This window comes from Halichoeres trimaculatus, unplaced genomic scaffold (genome assembly GCF_033239565.1).
Source record: "Halichoeres trimaculatus isolate MK-OKI-2021-1 unplaced genomic scaffold, fHalTri1.1 fHalTri1_scaffold_12, whole genome shotgun sequence".
Lineage (NCBI taxonomy): Eukaryota > Metazoa > Chordata > Actinopteri > Labriformes > Labridae > Halichoeres > Halichoeres trimaculatus.
Genome location: NW_027437190.1, coordinates 31,822,790 through 31,841,607, shown reverse-complemented (window position 1 = coordinate 31,841,607; position 18,818 = coordinate 31,822,790). Strand labels below are relative to the sequence as shown.

Here is an 18,818-nt window from a genome sequence, read left to right as displayed (position 1 = left end):
GGAGTTTGTTGCAGGGATCAGCTGGCTCATTCACAGACTGAGGCCGGTGACTCATCCATCCTCTACTTCCTTTTGGACACATTCGCTGCTGCTGCTGCTGCTGCCTCTTTCCTTTCTTTGTCCTCCTCCAAGTTTGTCTTTTACAGTTTCTGCAGAAATTGTTTGTGTTGTTATCATGAGATGAGCTCCCTCGCAGTTCGACTTTTGTGTTTTGAAAAACTGAAAGTTTTGCAACTGAATAGAAAAAAAGGAAAGGGGAAAAAAAAAGCGTGGTTAAAACGTAAACCTGAGCGTCGATAAATCTGGCGCGAACTCATCCCTCCTGTTTGACATTGTTGGAAAATATGCAGCAATTTCTCCTCTTCATCCGCTGATTGTTTACTCTCCTCAATTCACACCTCCTGAAAAAAAAACACCCGAGTGACAAAAATGGAAAGTCAGTGATTTATCTTTTTTTTTTCCTGAAGATCTCCAGACATGTCGGTGCATGTTACTGATTCTGCGATAATGAGGATCCACCTCATTGTGCGTATAAATAGACGTGCTAATGACACATTTAAATCTCCTTTTGCCTTTCGCCACAGAGCTGAACTTGAGGGACGTGGAGAGCTGTCACCCAGAGTAAATACGTGTGATATAAATATGTACACGCCTAATTGGAGTGGAAGGGGAGCAGGATTCATTATTTGAGCATTAACCCGGGCTGGAACGGACCCGGCTCGGTGGGTACAGGTGGATTCAGCAGTGGGGAAGAAGCCAATTAGATACGGTTAACAATGGGTGTTTGGCTGCTGGCGACGGCGCGCGAGGCGAGGGTGTGGAGCAGTCAATGGACGAGGCGACCTCAGGAAGTGGAGTCAGGAGGTGGAGTGACACCTGAAGCTCGACGTAAAATCCCTCTCAGACCTGTGTGTGTGTGTGTGTGTGTGTGTGTGTGTGTGTGTGGAGCATATTTAATACATCACGAAAACAAAATCATGGTAAACACAACAGTGATTTTTTTCACACATGTAAGAAATTTATTCTTACATTGAAAAATCAACCTGCTTTATTTTTTTATTTCTTTGTATTCCTGCCTGTTTTTTTTTAAATAATTACTTTTTAACTAAAAACTGAATTTTTAAAATTTTTTAGAAAAACTAACATCATCCTGAAATTGCTCAAAAATAAAAACAATCGCACACAGTCTTCTTCTCCTTAAGAAGGATTTTGTAGAAGTATTTACAGTTCCTCAGACTCCAAACTTTTATTTATGGACTTGTTACAGAAAAAAAAATCATGCCTTTTTTAAAATCTTTTATGTATTTATTTATTTTTATTTCTAATTTATTTTATTTTTGGGTACCGAATTAGGTACTTTTATTGGTACCAACCAAATTCTGCCAAAAGTACCAGGTTACGATTCACATAAAATCAAAAGGTACCATGTTTAGGTACCTGAATGCATCCTTGTTTCTGTGAGGGAGTGGAAGAGTAGGTAATTTTCCATGCTGGACATAAACACAGCATTACAGGGTTATATATTGAAGAATAAAAATCTTAAATTGAAAAAAAAAATTGAACAAATCGATATTTTTTTACCACATAAACACAAAAAGTACCCCAAATTAGTACCGTTGAGTACCGGTACCAATTGCCAGGTACCAAGCATCAATAACCGTATCGTTTCAAATATGAAAGGCACCCATCTTTTTACAAGATGAGATAATACTTTATTGTCTGATTGCTCGGAAATTTGTTTTGCAACATCCAGCTCATCCAAAAAAAACACAGTGTCAATCATGTTTAAAATAAAAACATCATGGTAAAACAAAAATCCTAAAAAGTGAAGAAAGTGCAACCATCCAACTATAGCTCCAATAAAAATGAAGCCTTTAAATTAACACTTAAGACAACGGAAATCCTGATACTCTATCAGTGAATCTCTTTTTAAAACTGTTGTAATATACTGAATTTAATGTATTTTTTAAAATTTATTGTAAATTTAAAAAAAGGAAGAAAAATGATTTGAAAGAGGGAAACTGTTCCTCATGACCCCGGCTTTATCACAGATTCTGATTTTCCTCCAAAGCGTGTTTTTTTTTCCTTCACGCTCGTGTTGTTTAACAGACAGCAGGAGCAAACAATGCCGGGATAGGCCGAGCAAACGTCCCAGGAGACAGTTTTCCAGAGGAGTCTATGGGACTGCTGGGAGCTGTGATCAATGCGGCGTTGTCCGTCAACATCAGAAACAATCATCCCCTTTCTTCTTCTTCTTCTCCTCTTTTTGTGTCTGCAGCTCAAGTTCCCGACAATGACGAGCAGTTTGTTCCAGACTTCCAGACTGAAAACTGTGAGTACCAGACCACGCTGCTCCTCCTGTGTGTGTGTGTGTGTGTGTGTGTGTGTGTGTTTTTACTTTACGCCTTTAATGCTGTTTGGGAGCGTGTCAACATCTGTGGTGTGTGTTTTTCCACGTCTCTAAGTAGCCTCACCTTTGCTGCACATGTGCAGCAGCAGTCTTGCGGCTCCACAGACAGGTGCGCTGATAGAGGACTGTCTCACTGCTTCTACCTGTCTCTCTGCTCCCCCTGCTCCTCTCACCACCACTGAGATATTATTGCAGCGTGAGTTATTTGCATAAACATCAAAATATTGTGGCAGTTTTTTTCCGGGTGTTAAAGTGATATTTTTATATCCCCGAAGGCCAAACTGCCGTCAAACGATGGCTGCTCCGACTGTTTTTAAATCAGATCTTTAAAAAAACGCTCCCACATGACCTCTCCTTGAGGTTTTTCTTTGTGCAAACCATCCAGTGTGGTTAGATTTTCTAAATCCGGCTGGGGACTATTTCTCTTTTTTCACTCCCCCAATCTTCAGTGGGGATTTTTCTGCATAAATAAAAACCGATTTCTCTGCTTCTTCCTGTAAACACGATCAGTTTCTAAGAATACTCTGGAAAACTTTGATCAAAATCCTCCATCCATCCTCTGACCTGAGCAGATTTTGTCAGTTTTTTGCTCGTCGTATTTCACCTGCTCTGTGCACGCTGCTTGCACACTTGGCACGCTCCACTTCTGGAGGAAGTAGTGCCAAGGTGAGGACAGAAATGGAGTGAGTGGAGCTCAGTGGGAACCTGAGCGAGCACATGTCTTTCAGAGGAGCCAAAACGCCCGTGAAACTGTGAGAAAAGCCACAAAACGAGTCTTCCCTACGTCCTCAACGCCCTTTAACCTGGGAGCAAAGTTTGACTCAGAGAAGAAGAGGAGATTCTTATGTATTGGGTGATATTTAGGGGGAAAAAGATGTTTTTTAATGATTATGAAAGAAGTGAGACCATGCTCGAGATTTTGTCCCTCCTCCTGTTTTTTTTTTACTTTCTGATTTGACACAGTAAAACCGAATCCTCTGACCCCTGGGCGTAAATTAACTCCCCCTAAAATCCAACATGGAGGATGTCGGTGGCGTACAGCAGAGAAGCAGAGGTCACAGAGACTGTCCCGTTGTCCTTCAGAGGTAGCCGGGGTGGGTGGCCGCGGTGGCAGGAGACTGCTGACCATCTGAATTGTCCTGTTGGCAAACCCGCGGCAGACTGGAGAGGCGCTGACAGATGGCGGGAGGGTGAGGGCACCGTGGTTGGGCGCTCGAGCAGGCATCCCAGCCGGCAGCTCTCCCATATGGGTTTCACCGAGCCGTGAGGTGGAGGGGAGGACGCTGGGACGGAGGAGCGGGGATAAAGATGGAGGTTTAGCAGGTTTGGGAGACGTATGGGAGGAAGAGGAGAAGTAACTCATCAGATTTGGTAAAACAAAGCAGTTTATACTCAGAGATGGAGAAAATAATCATCATATCAAAGTCAGAATCAGGTTTTATTGCCAGGTACATTTGCACATATGAATGGAATTTGTCTTGGTGTGTTGGCGCTAACAGTTAACAAGAACATAATGAAAATGTAGATAGAATATAGAAAAAGTTAAGATATCAAATATACATATATATGTATAAAAAAATATATATATAAAAAAATCAAGAATATTGAAAAGCTAAACAGTATGAGTAATGATAAAATAGAATAAAATAAAAAATTAAAAAATAGGAATATTTACATAAAAACAAAATGATAATAATAAGATAAAATAAAAATAAAAAATCAGGAATACAGAAAAACGGAATAATAATAGTATTGATGAAATAGAATAAAATAAAAATAAAAAATTAGGAATTTTAACATAAAAACAAAATAATAATAATTAAGTAAAATAAAAAACAACGAGGAATACAGAAAAACTAAATAATAATAATAAAAAAATAGAATTAAAAAAAGGAAAAAATTAGGAATATTTACAGAAAATTGTAATCATAATAATTAAAATGGGAAACAGAGGATACTAGGTGCAACTGGAGCTGTGCAATTTAAAGTTCAGTGGACGTTAATATAACGCATAATAAGACGTAACAACCTTTAGCTTTTAAACTCAAGCGCTGACACTTTACATCTTCAAAGTTAGAGCAACAAATCAGTGAGATCATAAATTTACATTTCTATTGCACCTTAAAATGTATATTTTTACATTTTTTTCTGGCTTTACTGAATAAAAGTTCAAGTCAAATAACGACTCTTTGCTGACATAAGTTAGCGGCTAATTTTTTTAACATCTATACGCTGCTTTGTAACGATCTAGCTGGTGTGATTTTTACCTAACTTACACAATAAAACCTTATGGACCTTTAATTTCTTGTTCTAAATTTTAAAATCAATCACTTTTTTAAAATCACATCTGTACAAATTGTATTTCCTGTAACTGAAAGAATCGGTTGTTGTTGTAATTAGTAGCTAACTTGTAGCTAGCATAAGTTATCAATGAGGAAGTGTAGTAAAAATAAACATATGTCAGAATAATTTATTTTAGATGTTAAGTGAATCAATTAGTGATTAATTACCTTCAACTTTTTTTGTAATACCTGCGTTGAAGTAGTGTAATATTCTATGTCCTAGTTTATATCTATTGTTTTTTGCGCTGTGAAGTGATGAGAATTAGCCAAACTCCAATTTCCTGACGTTCTTAAAAGCTTTATTTTGTTCATTTGACAGTAAAGTTAAGATTAAAAGGTGGAAAAAGAAAAGAAACCAGAGAAGAAGAAGAAGGGAGAGTTTTACTTTCTGTCTCCGCGCTCTCAGATTTATCACCTCTCTGGAAGCTCTGACAGTTTCCCTCAATGTCGACTTCGCACTCTCCATCCGTGCAGCACAGAGAAGCAGCATGTGAGCGGCCTCGGAGCGAAAGTGTCCTCGGGCTGAAGGAGGAGAAGGAGAATTTTTCTTTGTCTCAAACTCCACCACAGATGCTTACCATTAGCATAACTTAGCAGGGAACGAAAGCAGTCGAGGAGGTGTAAAATGAGGCCACACGTTACCGGCAGATCGCAGCCGCCATCATTTAACAGCAAAGGCGAGCACCTACAGTAGGTGAAAATGGAATGGAAGGTTTTTCGCTGCTGCCAAAAGACCTGTACTTTTTTATGAATGGACTGGAGAAATATCTGCCAAACGTAGGCGCCTGGTTCTGCCAAAACACACTCTTTGTACCTGAGAAAACACAACGTGTGGGGCCAAGAGTTCTTTGATAAAGGGTTGGCTGGAAAAAAGCTCTACGATACAACAAATCTTTAAATTTTCACCTGAGATACCTGAGAAAACACCGCTTCAAGGCCAGCTATTTATAGATACGGCACGAGTGGGAGTCGAGATGTCAGGCAGAGGGAAGGATTCCTGTTTCTTTTTAAGATCTGAAGACTTTTAGGAGAGTATAGAATAATCCTGCACTACATGAATCACCTAAAGACCTAAAGAAAGAGATTTTTAATTTATTGCAACTGAAACATCACATCACACTCTACTTAGACTTTGTTTATAGAGCACATTTAAAACAATCAAAGTTAACCAAAGAGTTATACAAACTAAAATAACAGGAAACAATGCTAAGATACTTAATAAAATAATACCAGACCAAAAAAATGAAATAGAATTAATTAAAATTAATTAAAACTTATGCTAGGTGTCCAGTCAACTTTGATTAAAAGCTAGAGAGGTGAGTCTTAAAAGAAGATTCAAAAGCCAACCATGGCTATGGGCTGATGTTACCCAATTATGACTTTAAGTAGTGTAAAAAAATAAATAAATAAAAGCTCTAAATTCATTTTTACAAGCTCTGAACACACAAACTGTTGCTCATTGGTGTAGAGCAGCACCAAGCTAAAACATGACACCCAAAAGATAGAAGGCAAATTTCAAAAAATTCTTTAGATTTAAATACAGGAGATATATTAATCATTCATGACTTATTTAAAGCAGTAAAGAGTGTAGAATTATTTGTTTTTTACAGAATTGAGCTAGAGCAAACCGTTGATTTTCTGCAGATTTTCAAAGAGGACATAAGAATAAACAAGACGTGGACAGCAGTCTCCCAGAATCATCATTCGTTCCCGCCATTTAAGGCGTGTTGCTGACGTCACGTGTGATGCATTCAGGGGCCGTCGGAAATTTGAGAATCTGACGAGAACTCCACTTTTTACAGCTTTTGAATAGGACAAACGGTTTGAAAATGCAACGACTTTTGGAGCATTAAATTTATAAAAAAACATACAGTGGAAGAATTGTTACCATATTAACTTTATTTATAAAGCACTTTTAAAAACAACAGCTGTAAATTAAGTGCTTTGCAGGCAGATAGAAATAAGATGATAAAAAAAAAAACAGATAAAAACAGATGCATAAAGAAAACATTAAAAAAAGTTAAAGAAAATAAAAGGGAATAAGATCGGGATATGAAACTAAGTCTCGCCCAGGTTAAAAGCCAAACAATAAAAATGGGTTTTAAGACAATTTTGTTATTGTTGGACAAAAAATCCTGATTGAAAATATAAAACTGGATTCTTTCAGTAACTAAAAACCATTACAGGAATATTTTACTGACTATTCACAACATTTGGTTGCGTTTTTTTTTAAAGTAGCACCTGATGGATTTTCAAAATAAAAGCTGTAAAAATAATCATTGGCTCAAATTTGTTTGAAAATCTCAGCTTTTGACGTCACAATTCATCGATGGTGTTTTGAAGTATTGGTGACATACTGGAAGTAGAAAAAAAAAGGATAATTACACTAAATTTTCTTCGAATATGTACGACAATTAAGAAAATCTTTCCTCACCTTTACCAAACGATGAATTTGATTATTGATTATTGACTACAGAGAAAACACAGTTTCTTTGGCTAAGTGAGCATCGATATTTTACTGAACAACTGGCTGGAAAATGTCAGTGATGGGTCAAAATAATACATTTGGAGTCAAAAAACTGTAAATAATCAACCTGAAAGAATTTTTATTTGCTCCATTTAAAGCTTTTTATTGAACATGTAGAGTAAAGACCAAAGAAAATAGCACACAGATACACATTTAAAAAAAAACAAGAAAAGATTTGCATTGAAAACAGAGGCAGTAATTGTTGTAACTGCTCCTTCTCTTAAACGCCACCTCGCTTAATCAATATGTAGATAATGAGAGCAATCAAGGCGTGATGGGCATGACATTCTGGACTAAAAAGGAAGTCTCTGTTTCAGGCTGAGGCAGTGCCCTTGATATTGATTTGTGTACCTTGGCACCCCACAGACCAAATCTATTGTGACATTTCCATTTCTAATTTAAGGCTGTGCTCCACTGCACACGTGAAGCCGTTGTTAGCAGGTGATGTGACGCTCGTAGCTGAACGCTTGGTTTTTATCGCCATTATTCAAACGTTTTCTGTGGGAATTTAATACGAGGGTTGCAGTGATTCAGTGTTTGAGGAGGAGAAAGAGCACGTGGAGAGAAGAAATGACGTCTGTTTATTGTTAGAGGTGATTAAAACAGCACAGATCCTGATCTCGACAAGGAAAAACCAAGGTATTGTTTTGACTCTATAAGCTCCTAACGAGTCTCTGCCACGCCGGCGTCGTCAAAGGTCTCCCCTCAGGAAGTGTCTCTTTGACCTCCGATCGATGACCCGGAAAGGTCAGGCCCCCAGCGAGGGCTGCAAACAACCCCTGAGCTTTGTCACACTGGGCCCGTGTGGCCCGGCCCCCAGGGGCTCTGCCACACGTCAGATGGGGTGTTGGCAGATCGACCCCTGCTCGTACGGCAGCTGTCAGTCAGCCGTGAGAAAAGTCCCCAAAACATCCTGGAAGGCTGGGGAAACGGTCCTAAACCACAGATTTAAAGCTCCCAGGTTATCAGGTGTGGAGGTGTGAGCTGAGGAGGAGAGGATTTCCTTCCTGTTTCATCCAAAGATGTTTAAGAATCTTATTCACTGCAAAAAACTGAAATCTTATAAAGTGTTTCGTCTTATTTTCAGGAGAAAATTCCTTTTTAGACTCAATATGAGCCAAATTCACATGACCAGTCCAGAAAAATGTCTTGTTTCAAGTTATTTAAGGACAAAAATGAAGTCTGATTGCCGTAACAGTAAAAAAAATCTGCCAATGGAACAAGAGAAAAGTTTCTTGCATTAAGACATTGTTCTAGTCTCCAGGAAATTTTCAAGCAATTTTTTCTTGTTCCATTGGCAGATTTTTTTTACTGGTTACAAGCGATTCAAACCTCATTTTTGTACTCTGATAACTTGAAACAAGACATTTTTCTGGATTGATAAGTTGAAAGTGGCTCATATCACGTATAATATGACAGTTTATACTTAAAAAAAGACAAAAACACGATAAGATTTCAGTTATTTGCAGTGTAGAGTCAAGCAAATTTTTGAGCCAAGATTTCTTGTACTATTGGCAGATTTGTTGTACTTATTACAAGCAATTCAGAGCTCATTTTTGTCTTTAGATAACTTGAAATAAGACATTCATCTTGACTGAGGAGGTGAATGTGGCTCATATGAAGTATAATAAGACAATTTTTACTTAAAACAAGACAAAAACACTTGATAATGTTTCAGTTTTTGTAGTGTTTTCCTCTCTAACAGATCAGATGCCTCACTTTGGATTTTTAAGTAACACACACGTCCCTTAACCTGATTTTTTCTCCCATATTAAAATGAAACAGCCTCAAAAATGTTACGATACTAACATTTTGCTGGCTTTGACCAACATTACTCTCTATCTTTGCTTCTTACTGGTGTTGATTTTATAGTTTGGGTTTCGTTCTTTTAGCCACTCAAGCAGCTGGTTACACTGCAAAAAACTGTAACGTTATCAAGTGTTTTTTTTCCTAGTCTCAGTAGAAAATGTCTTTTTAGACCCAATATGAGTCACATTCACCTGACCAGTCCAGAAAAACATCTTTTTTCAAGTTATTTAAAGACAAAAATGCCATTGGCAGAATTTTTTCGTACTTGTTAGAAGTAGGGCTGCAACGATTATTCAACATTACCGGTGAAATGAAATACCAGGGGGTAACCCTCATTTGTGACTACAGTTCACTACATGAGGCACCACGTTATTGGATACTTAATGGGACAAGAGCACTACACTGCAAAAAAACTGAAATCTTATCAAATGTTTTTGTCTTATTTTAAGTAAAAATGTCTTATTACACTTGATTTGAGCAAAAGTCAACTGATAAGTCCAGAAAAATGTTTTATTTCAAGCAATTCAGAGCTCATTTTTGTCTTTAAACAACTTGAAATAAAAACCTCTCTGGACTGGTCAGGTGAATGTGGCTTGAATTGAGTCTCAAAAGACATTTTCTACTGAAATAAAGACAAAAACACTTGGTAAGATTTCAGTTTTATGCAGTGTCAGTTCATACATGAAGAACGTGGTTTAGGGAGTCTCTTCCACTTTCTGTTGTTAACAGTTTTTCAGGATCTGAGTCACAAACTAGTGTCAAAACTCCCCTAACTTTTTAAAAGAGAGTACTTTTATCTGATGGAGCTCTCACTCTCAAGCTCACACTGCACCGGTAACACTCAGCAGGGAGGAAGAGGGGCGGAGTCACGCATGTAGAGAAATTGAACTAGACACGTTGTCATGGTGACCTGAGAGCATAGGAAGCCCAAAAAAGAGAATAAACATTAGAAAAAAAGCCCAAAGTCACAAATGACAACACTTCAGTCAATTAGTCGATTAATCACGATTAATCGCGATTAATCGCGATTAATCGACTAATCGAAAAAATAACCAATAGATGAGTCGACATTAAAAATAATCAATAGTTGCAGCCCTTGTTACAAGCAACTCAAACCTCATTTTTGTCTCTGAATAACTTGAAATGAGACATTTTTCTGGACTAATAAGCTGAATGTGGCTCATATCAAGGGTAATAAGACAGTTTTTCCTTAATATAAGACAAAAACACTTGATAAGATTTCAGATTTTTTCAGTTTGTTGGCTTTAAACAAGGTGTTTTTGCAGCGTTCCCTTCTGTAGAGTGTGAAATTTATTTTGAATAAGGTATTTCTCTGATCCATCAGACAGTTTTCAGCCTCAAACCTCAGTCAGTCAGACATCGTCCCGTCGCGGTGAGACAGCAATCACCCCTGCAACCTGAGCCTGACTTCATTCTGACCGACTCCGTCTTCGTCAGCAGCGCAGCCAATCGGATTAGCGTTGATCACGACTGGAGATGATGGGATGTTAATCAGGACTGATCAGGCACTTAACGGCCTCTCAGATGCTCCGCGCTCGCCGTGGGGCCATAGGTAGAGCGCACAGAAACCACCGACCCCTCCTTCCTTCAGATCAATGAGGGCTGTCGTCGTCGTCTGGGACGTATTGACAGCCGGCTGAAAGCAGATTCATAAGACGTCTCCGCGCGGTTTCATGATTGTCATATTTCACTAACAGAGTCAGGAAAATGACTGAATGAGACTGAGGGGGAGTTTTTGTGGAAGTGACGGCCTGAGACGTCGGATCTGTTGGTTGATGAACTCAGGAAATGTCTTAATCAGAGACAGGGAGTCGTACAGGTAGACAGTGTTGATTATATTTGTAGATGATGTAAAAAGATGATCCTGGTGCAGAAATCTCACTCAGAAATCAAACATTTTTGTTTCTCTGCAGCAAGTTTCTCCTGTCCGATTTAGAGTCTGTATCTTAGCTTCTTCCTCTCCTTATTTCCTTCTCTGTCTCCGTCCACAGTGGCTTTCCACGGACTGCAGCTGAAGATCAAGAGGGAGCTGCACAGCCCGTGTTCAGAGCTGAGCTCCAACTGCAGCCAGGAGCGACCCTTCAAGCTCCAGTATGGAGAGAAGTGTCCGTACAGCATCAGGTAGGAGCTGCACGACCCCGAACCCTGTCACAACACCCACACGGTTTGATTAAGTCCCAAGTTCTGAATCAGCAGCTTTACAGTGAAATGAGATCGTTAAAGTTGTTTTCAGCTGACGCTTTGACAGAGAATCCTTTTATTCCAGGGATTATGTGCAGCTCTTTTTGTTGTGTTTTCCTTGTGCCAACAGTTTTCCTTTGTCTTGTTCATTGTGGTCCCTGTCTTGTGGGTTTCCTGTTTTATTTTGTAGCTCTTCCTGTCACATATGTCACAACAAAACAAAAGAGAAGGACTCAATTGTAACAAAACTCCCAAAATCCAAATGAAAAAAACAAAAGAAAAGAAAATCCACAGTGGAAAAATCATAGAATGACATGAAAGACAAATGTTTTTGGATAAACTAATAAATAGTTTAGTTTTCCAAAATTGGATCCTTGCTCCTCGTTTGTCTCCTGACAGGATTCAGCTGAACCAACAGTGGACCCAGAAGATTACTCATCAATTCTTCCTGATAAGACTTAAAGATACAAACGTAGAGGGAAAACCCAAATGCAGAAAACTAAATTTATTAAACAAAACTCCAAAAACATGAGAAAAGAAAAAAAAAATGGAACAAAGAAAAAACACTGGGGAGCGGGGAACCTGGACAAACTGTCCAGTAATAGACCGAGCAGATCACTTTGACCTTGTTAGGTTGAAGGTTGAGGAAAGAAACGTAGAGGGACGATCCAGACCCAGAAAACTGATAAATTTATTAAATAAAACTCCCAAGTCCCCATTAAGACTCAGAGTTCTTTCAAAAACCCTTTTCGTCCTTGTCATCCCATGTTCCTTTTCTTGTTTGGTTTTTTACCTTTGTAGCCATCCTTTTGTTTTGGTCAGGTATATATTTTTTTAATCATTGGATTTTGCAAAGTGTTTTCAGATTTTTTTTTTTTTTTTTGTAAATTGTATTTTCTGCATTTGGGGGGTATCTCTATTTTTTTCCCCACAAATCTTGACAGAAAGACCTGACCAATCTGATGAGGTTTATTATTTTCTTCGATCGGTTCTTCCTGTCAAGACTTGAAGAAACAAACATAGAGGGAGAACCTGACTGCAGAATAGGGATGGGTGCCCTTCACATTTGAGGCAAAACAGTACCAATGCGTGGTACCTGGCAATGGGTATTCAACGTTACCAACTTTATTTATGTGGTAAAAAATTTCAATTTTTTAACACATATTTATTCTTCAATATATAACCTTGTAATGCTGTGTTCATGTCCAGCATGGAAAATCTCCTACTCTTCCACTTCTTCACAGTCACAAGGATGCATTTAGGAACCTAAACATGGCACCTTTTGGTTTTATGTGAATCGGTACCTGGTACATTTGACAGAATTTGGTTGGTACCTATAAAAGTACCTGATTCGATACCCATCCCTACAGCACAATAAAAAAAAATCTAACAAAAAAAAAAAAACACAAAACAAAAATCCAAAAAGATTTTTAAAAAATCCAATGATAATAATAATACATTTTATTTATAAAAGCGTGTTTCTAGACACTCGAAGACACTTTACAATGAATGAAAACAGCATATAAAACAACACACAGTAATAAAACATGAGTGAAAAGAAGCAGAGCAGACAAATAAAGTGCCTTCAAAAGACAGTCTTACATTAAAAGCATTTTTAAAAGGTGGGTTTTGGTTAGTGTTTTAAAGGTGGGGAGGTTGGGACAGTTACGGATGTGTAGTGGTAAAGCATTCCAGGGAGTGGAGGTGGCGACAGAAAATTATCAAAAAAATGGAGGAAAAATAAAAAACTACAAGGGGAAAAAAGATTAAGGAGCAAGGGAACAAGAGAAAGGAGACGAGTGTTTTTGGACTCTGAATTTTTGGTTTGTTTGGTGATTTTTGTTTGTTTGCCCTCGTTTGTGTCCCCAAGTCTTGACAGGAGGATCTGACCCACAGTGGACCCAGCAGCTGGTCTGTTGGTTCTGTCCAGACTGGGGGACACAAACGTAGAGGGAGGAGACAAATGTAGAAAACTACATAATTAATTCAACTAAAGTCCAAAACACAAAGTCTAAAAACACTCACTGACAAAGAACACTGCAAAAAAAAACTGAAATCTTTTGAAGTGTTTTTGTCTTATTTTCAGTAGAAAATGTCTTTTTAGACTGAATCTGAGCCACATTCACCTGACCAGTCCAGAAAAATGTCTTATTTCAAGTTTTTTTTTAAAGACAAAAATGAGGTCTGAATTTTTCTGACAAGTTAAAAATAAAAAAAACTAGAGAAAAGGTGTTTCTCTTCTTCCATTGGCTGTTTTTTTTACTTGTCACAAGTAATGAGTTACTTGATACAGTTTAAGTCTTTTTGTATTTTACTGTCATGTCAGGTTCAGATGATCAAAGTCAGTTTTTTTTATTTTAGTTATAAAATCTTAATCTGGGTCCTTCTCTTGTTTATTGCACCAAATCCTGACAGTTATTGAAGACATTTAAATCTTTTTATTCTTTTTCCAAATGTGGTAAAATCCACCTTCCTTCATATTGTCTTTATTTGTTTCCAAACTACGGCAAACTCCAGGTTTTCTCCTCTGTTAAAGCTCCCTGTCATCCCTCCTGCCCTCCTCTTCGTCGTCGTCCTGTTTTCTGTGTGTTAATCCAATGACCTTGTGCTCATGGAGCCATCTTGAAGCGGTGAATCATGGGAGTGAATCACTTCCTTACCTGGTGACTCAGGCACATATAGGGGAGGAAAAAAACTCTTACGCTTGGCAGGTCTTTGCTTTTACATCCGATTGGCTGCTGTGTGCGCTGAGAGGAAGTGTGACATGCATAAAAATATCCGCTGGAACATGTCAGCAGGTTTCTGAATTCAGGTTAAAGTGTAAGACTCAAACCAGCTCTCCTCTGGTTTCCACAGTGCCTATGAGCAGAAGCAGCCTGCAGGAATGAAGCCCTCCAGCCCAGTGACGCCCCCCTGTAGCACCCCAGTGTCCCCCCTCCACCATGCCTCACCCACGGCGGCGCCGACTCCCAAACCAGACAGGACCTACGCCCACATCCCGCCCTCGCAGCCGCTCCCTGACAACACGTACTCCATGGACCACAGGTAGAGCCGCCTGCAGCCTCTCACATTTACATCACATTTCCATGAAGGCCTTCAGCGGGAGCCCATTAGAATAAGGTCCCAGCCCGGGACGGAGAGACGCAGCTTCAGTTACAAACTTATCAAACGTAGAGTTATCACAGCCTCACAGTTTAACCCCTCGTTTACTGAAACACTCTTTTCATGGATCTGTGGAATATTTCTGAAGAAAGGTTAAATCATCGCAGATAAAACAAGATCACACAGCAGAGACGAGTAAAAAGGTTTATTATTGACTGAAGCATGAGAAGAAAGAGGCGTCACGTCCTGGTTTTCATCTCACGTCTTTAGTTTTCTCCCTGGAACAAATAAAAATAGACTCTCCTTTCACTCCTGACCTAAATATAATCTGTGCGGCTGCCACCGCTCTCTGCATGTTCGCTGTACAATGATTTTCATTTAGACCTTTTTATTTCTTTTCTATCTCTTTTTTTCTTTCTTTACCACATAAAACAAACCCCCCTCTCTGTCTGTTTTTAAAAAAAGTCCTAAAATCTGTTTTTAATCCTTGGCTTTTAACCCAGCCTGAGACTCTGCTCCTGTTTTAGTTTTTTATGGTTTATTTTCAGGAAAAATGAAACATTTATTACAGATTTGTTTTATTTATTTACTTATTTAGGCCTGCACTATCTTTTATGTACAGCACTTTTTGTTGTTTTTAAAGTGCTTTATAAATAAAGTTGAGTTTATCTTCATCACTCTTCAAAATATTTTTCACTTTAAGTGAAATAAACACATTTAGTGGAAGATTCCAGAAAATTAATGTCCTCCAATCAAACAATAATCCATTGTTTTGCAAAAGGAAGGAGCTTTAAAAATCTGTTTTCTTTGGTATAAAAGTTAAGTTTTCTGCTTTGGACTTCTAGGGTTGGAAACTGAACATTTTGGTTTTCTTAGTAAAAAAAAACAACAAAAAAAAACCAAAAAACAAATAAAGTATAGTGAAATAAAGTTCAGTTTTCAGCACTTTAAATCAGGTTACACCAAGTTTACCAATTACCAAGTAATTACACTGCAAAAAACTGAAATCCTATTTAGAGTTTTTGTCTTATTTTAAGCAAAAGTTGTCCTAATATACTCGATTTTAGCCACAGTCAACTGATCAGTCCAGAAAAATGTCTTGTTTCGGGCTGGTCAAAGACAAAAATGAGGTCTAAATTGCTTGTAACAAGTAAAAAAAAAAAATCTGCTAATGGAAAAATAAAGATTTGCTATAAAATTTGCTTAAAACTAGAATAATTTCTCAAAACTTGATCCATTGGCAGAATTTTTTTAACTTGTTAGAAGCAATTCAGACCTCATTTTTGACTTTTAACCACTTGAAACAAGACATTTTTTTGGACTGTTCAAGTTGTTGTGGCTCATATTTAGTCTAAAAGACATTTTCGACTGAAAATAAGTCAAAAGCACTTGATAAGATTTCAGTTTTTAGCGGTGTAACCAGCTGCTTTTATTGGCTAAAAAACAAAACCCACAATATAAAATCAACACCATTAAGAAGCAAAGACAGAGCGTAATGTGAGTCAAAGCCAGCAAAACTTTTGCATCATCTTTTTGCAGTGTAACCGCAGAAGGCCGGAGTAGAAACTACAACGTGTTGTAACCCGAAATTCCACTTAAGTTGGATTTTTTTATGCTAAATACCTAAAAAACTATCCAGATACATCTTTTATATTTTATAATACTTTATAATCATGGGAAAACAGTACAGACAATTAAAATAGACATTTCAATTAAAATAAAACAAATATATATTATAATCAAAGAAATTAAGTGGATGATGCTGATGACTGTGTAGCACTGCGTAGCTGTGGATTCACATGCACTCCGTGTCAAAAACTAGAACGCATCGTAGGAGCTTACGAACAGAGCGGCGAAACCTTTTCTATTTTCTTACTTGCATGTATTTATTGGCTTCGTAAAGTCGAAACAACGTAAGTCGAGGACTTCCTGTAATGATTGATTCAACTTTTTCTTTTGGCAAAATGACGAATTACAACATTAAACATAGACAATGACGATTGTTTTATTAGTCGACTTATTTAAGGCAGTGTTGCTCAAAGTGGGGTCTGTGAACCACAGCTAAGTGTCCATGGAATAATCTAGAATAAAAACAATTGTTAAAGTGTGCTCCATCATTGCAAAAGCATATTAACAAACTGGGATCTGTATTTTTTTTAATTTCACCCAATTTAGTTTGGTGCAGATGAACTCTCATATGATTATGACGTGTGTATCACCTCATAATGTGCAACAACAGAAGAGAAAAACAACCTTGAAACAAAAACACCAAGGTGGAGTGGTGTGCACAGACGTTTTAAAGGGAAACAGCAAAAAAAAAAGAAGAGGAAAAAGAAAAAAAGGCAGATACAGTGTGTGTTTTTGCTGCCCAAGAGGGCAGTTTATCATATTTTAACCACCAAAGAGAGGAGTTAGGACAGTTTTGCAAACCAGGAAGGCACTTTTGCACAAGCTTTGGCTGTAGAGAGGTCACTTCAGAGGCTGTTTTTAAACCAGAGGTAACATTTCCTCAAAGATTACAAAATTACACTGTAAAAACTAAAATCTTATCAAGTTGTTTTAAGCAAATGTTCTAGCAAATCTGTATTTTTCCATTGGCAGCATTTTTTAACTTGTTACAAGAAATTCAGACCTCAATTTTGTCTTTAAACGACTTGTAAAAGACATTTTCCTGGACTAGTCAGTTAAATGTGGCTCATATCAGGTGTAATCAGACAATTCTATTAAAAATAAGACAGAAACACTTGATAAGATTTCAGTTTTTTGCAGTGTGTAAACTGAAAATTTGGGGTTCTTAGTTAAAAAAAAGCACAAACGTGTGATAAATATAACGTACATAAAATGAGCTAATGCTAATGCTAGTCTTTTAAAGAATCTTTCTGACTCTTTTTCGTTGGTTTCCAGATTTCGTCGTCAGCTCTCAGAGCCGTGTCACTCCTTCCCCTCCCCGCCGACGATGACCCGAGACAGCCGGCCCATCTACCACCGGCAGATGTCGGAGCCCAACATCCCCTTCCCTCCACAAGGCTTCAAGCAGGAGTACCCCGACCCCCTGTTCGAGCACCCGGCCATGATGGGCGCACCTCTGCCCCACGCGTATCCCCCCAGCGTGATGATCAAACAGGAGCCCAGAGATTTCACCTACGACTCAGGTGAGACGGGAAAACGTGCTGCTGTGTGTCTGAGGGAAGTGAAAGAGCAGAGTTTCAGGGATGGAAGAAGAGGAGGAGGAGAGGAGGAGGGGGGAGGCGTTTATTGAGTTTGCCCATTATTAGTGCAGAGGATCTGGTTGGGCCGGGTGTCTGCGCCCGGTCGCCATTTCCTGTGGCGCTGTAATAGAAAAGAGGAGCTGGGAGGGGGAGGGAGGGGTATGTCTGGTCACAATCCAAAATCCGCCCTCCCACGCCTGTCCGCTCCCCTCGGTTAGAGCGCAAAGAGAGCTAATCATCAGCCCACGGCCTCGGCGGGGCCTGAGGCGACATCAGGACATGAATGAACACATGCTCGGACTCTGGTTCATTCACAGCGCGGACAGCGAGGAGAGCACGCGTGTGTGTGTGTGTGTGTGTGTGTGTGAGCAGTCAGGGAGAAAAGACAAACACTGAAAGCTTCTTTTGTTTTCAATCTCTGCCGCCTGAAGTTTCTCCCTGAGGTGAAGCTGTGAATTCTGGTGTGTTTGTCACTTTCTGACGGTGCGATCTGTTTGTCACAGGCGTGTGCTTTCTACCTTCCAATTAACAGCACTAAACGAATCCAGAGAAAAGCTCAAACCTTTAATTTCTCTGTGGCTGTTTGGTTACACCTGCATCTTTCTGCTGTTTCTTCCTCCTCCTCCTCCTCTTCTTCTTCTCAGCTCCTTAGAGCCTATTCTTACAAAGGTGTCATTAAAAAAATACCTACAGCAGTTTTTATCACAGGTTTAGTCTGAAACTAAGAAAACATCATGAAATATTTTGTCATTTAAAGCTTCTCTTAGTTTCAAAGTGGAGTCATTAGTTTGTTAAGCGGGTTTAAACACGTAAAAGTTCATTTTCAGCATACATAGCAGCAAATTATCACATTTTAAAAGCTTGAAATGTCTAATTATCAACATTTCTTGCTTAAACATTGAATAATTTATCAGCTTTGCAATTGATTAATTTTCTAGCAGCAGAGTCAACATTTTCTCACGTTATTAAGATGTTTTCATGAGTGCAGCTTAGGGGTGGGCGGTTTACCGGTTTCATCACCGTCACTGGTTTCATATGTTGCCACAAAATGAATTTTGCTAAACCGTTATTACCGCGGTAGAACATTATTATGCATTTATCAGTCCAAGTAGTTAATCTATGTCAGAGATTTATTTCTCCTGACGTGAGAAGACACTTTTCTGCCACAGCCATTCTGAAAATACACCTTTAAGGCCAGTAGCACAGAAAGCTAAACA

General features: G+C 38.5%; 1 protein-coding gene across 2 annotated transcripts in view; it reads left to right on the top strand.

The window, feature by feature from the left end:
* The window catches only part of etv1 (ETS variant transcription factor 1), a 38,236-nt gene that overhangs the window by 3,561 nt on the left and 15,857 nt on the right, over nt 1-18,818 (top strand). For both annotated transcript variants that reach the window (XM_074683792.1, XM_074683793.1), the window contains 4 exons: nt 2,279-2,332; nt 11,101-11,230; nt 14,147-14,335; nt 17,297-17,544. In XM_074683792.1, coding sequence (XP_074539893.1) covers nt 2,279-2,332; nt 11,101-11,230; nt 14,147-14,335; nt 17,297-17,544 — 621 coding nt within the window. The remainder of the gene's footprint in view (nt 1-2,278; nt 2,333-11,100; nt 11,231-14,146; nt 14,336-17,296; nt 17,545-18,818) is intronic.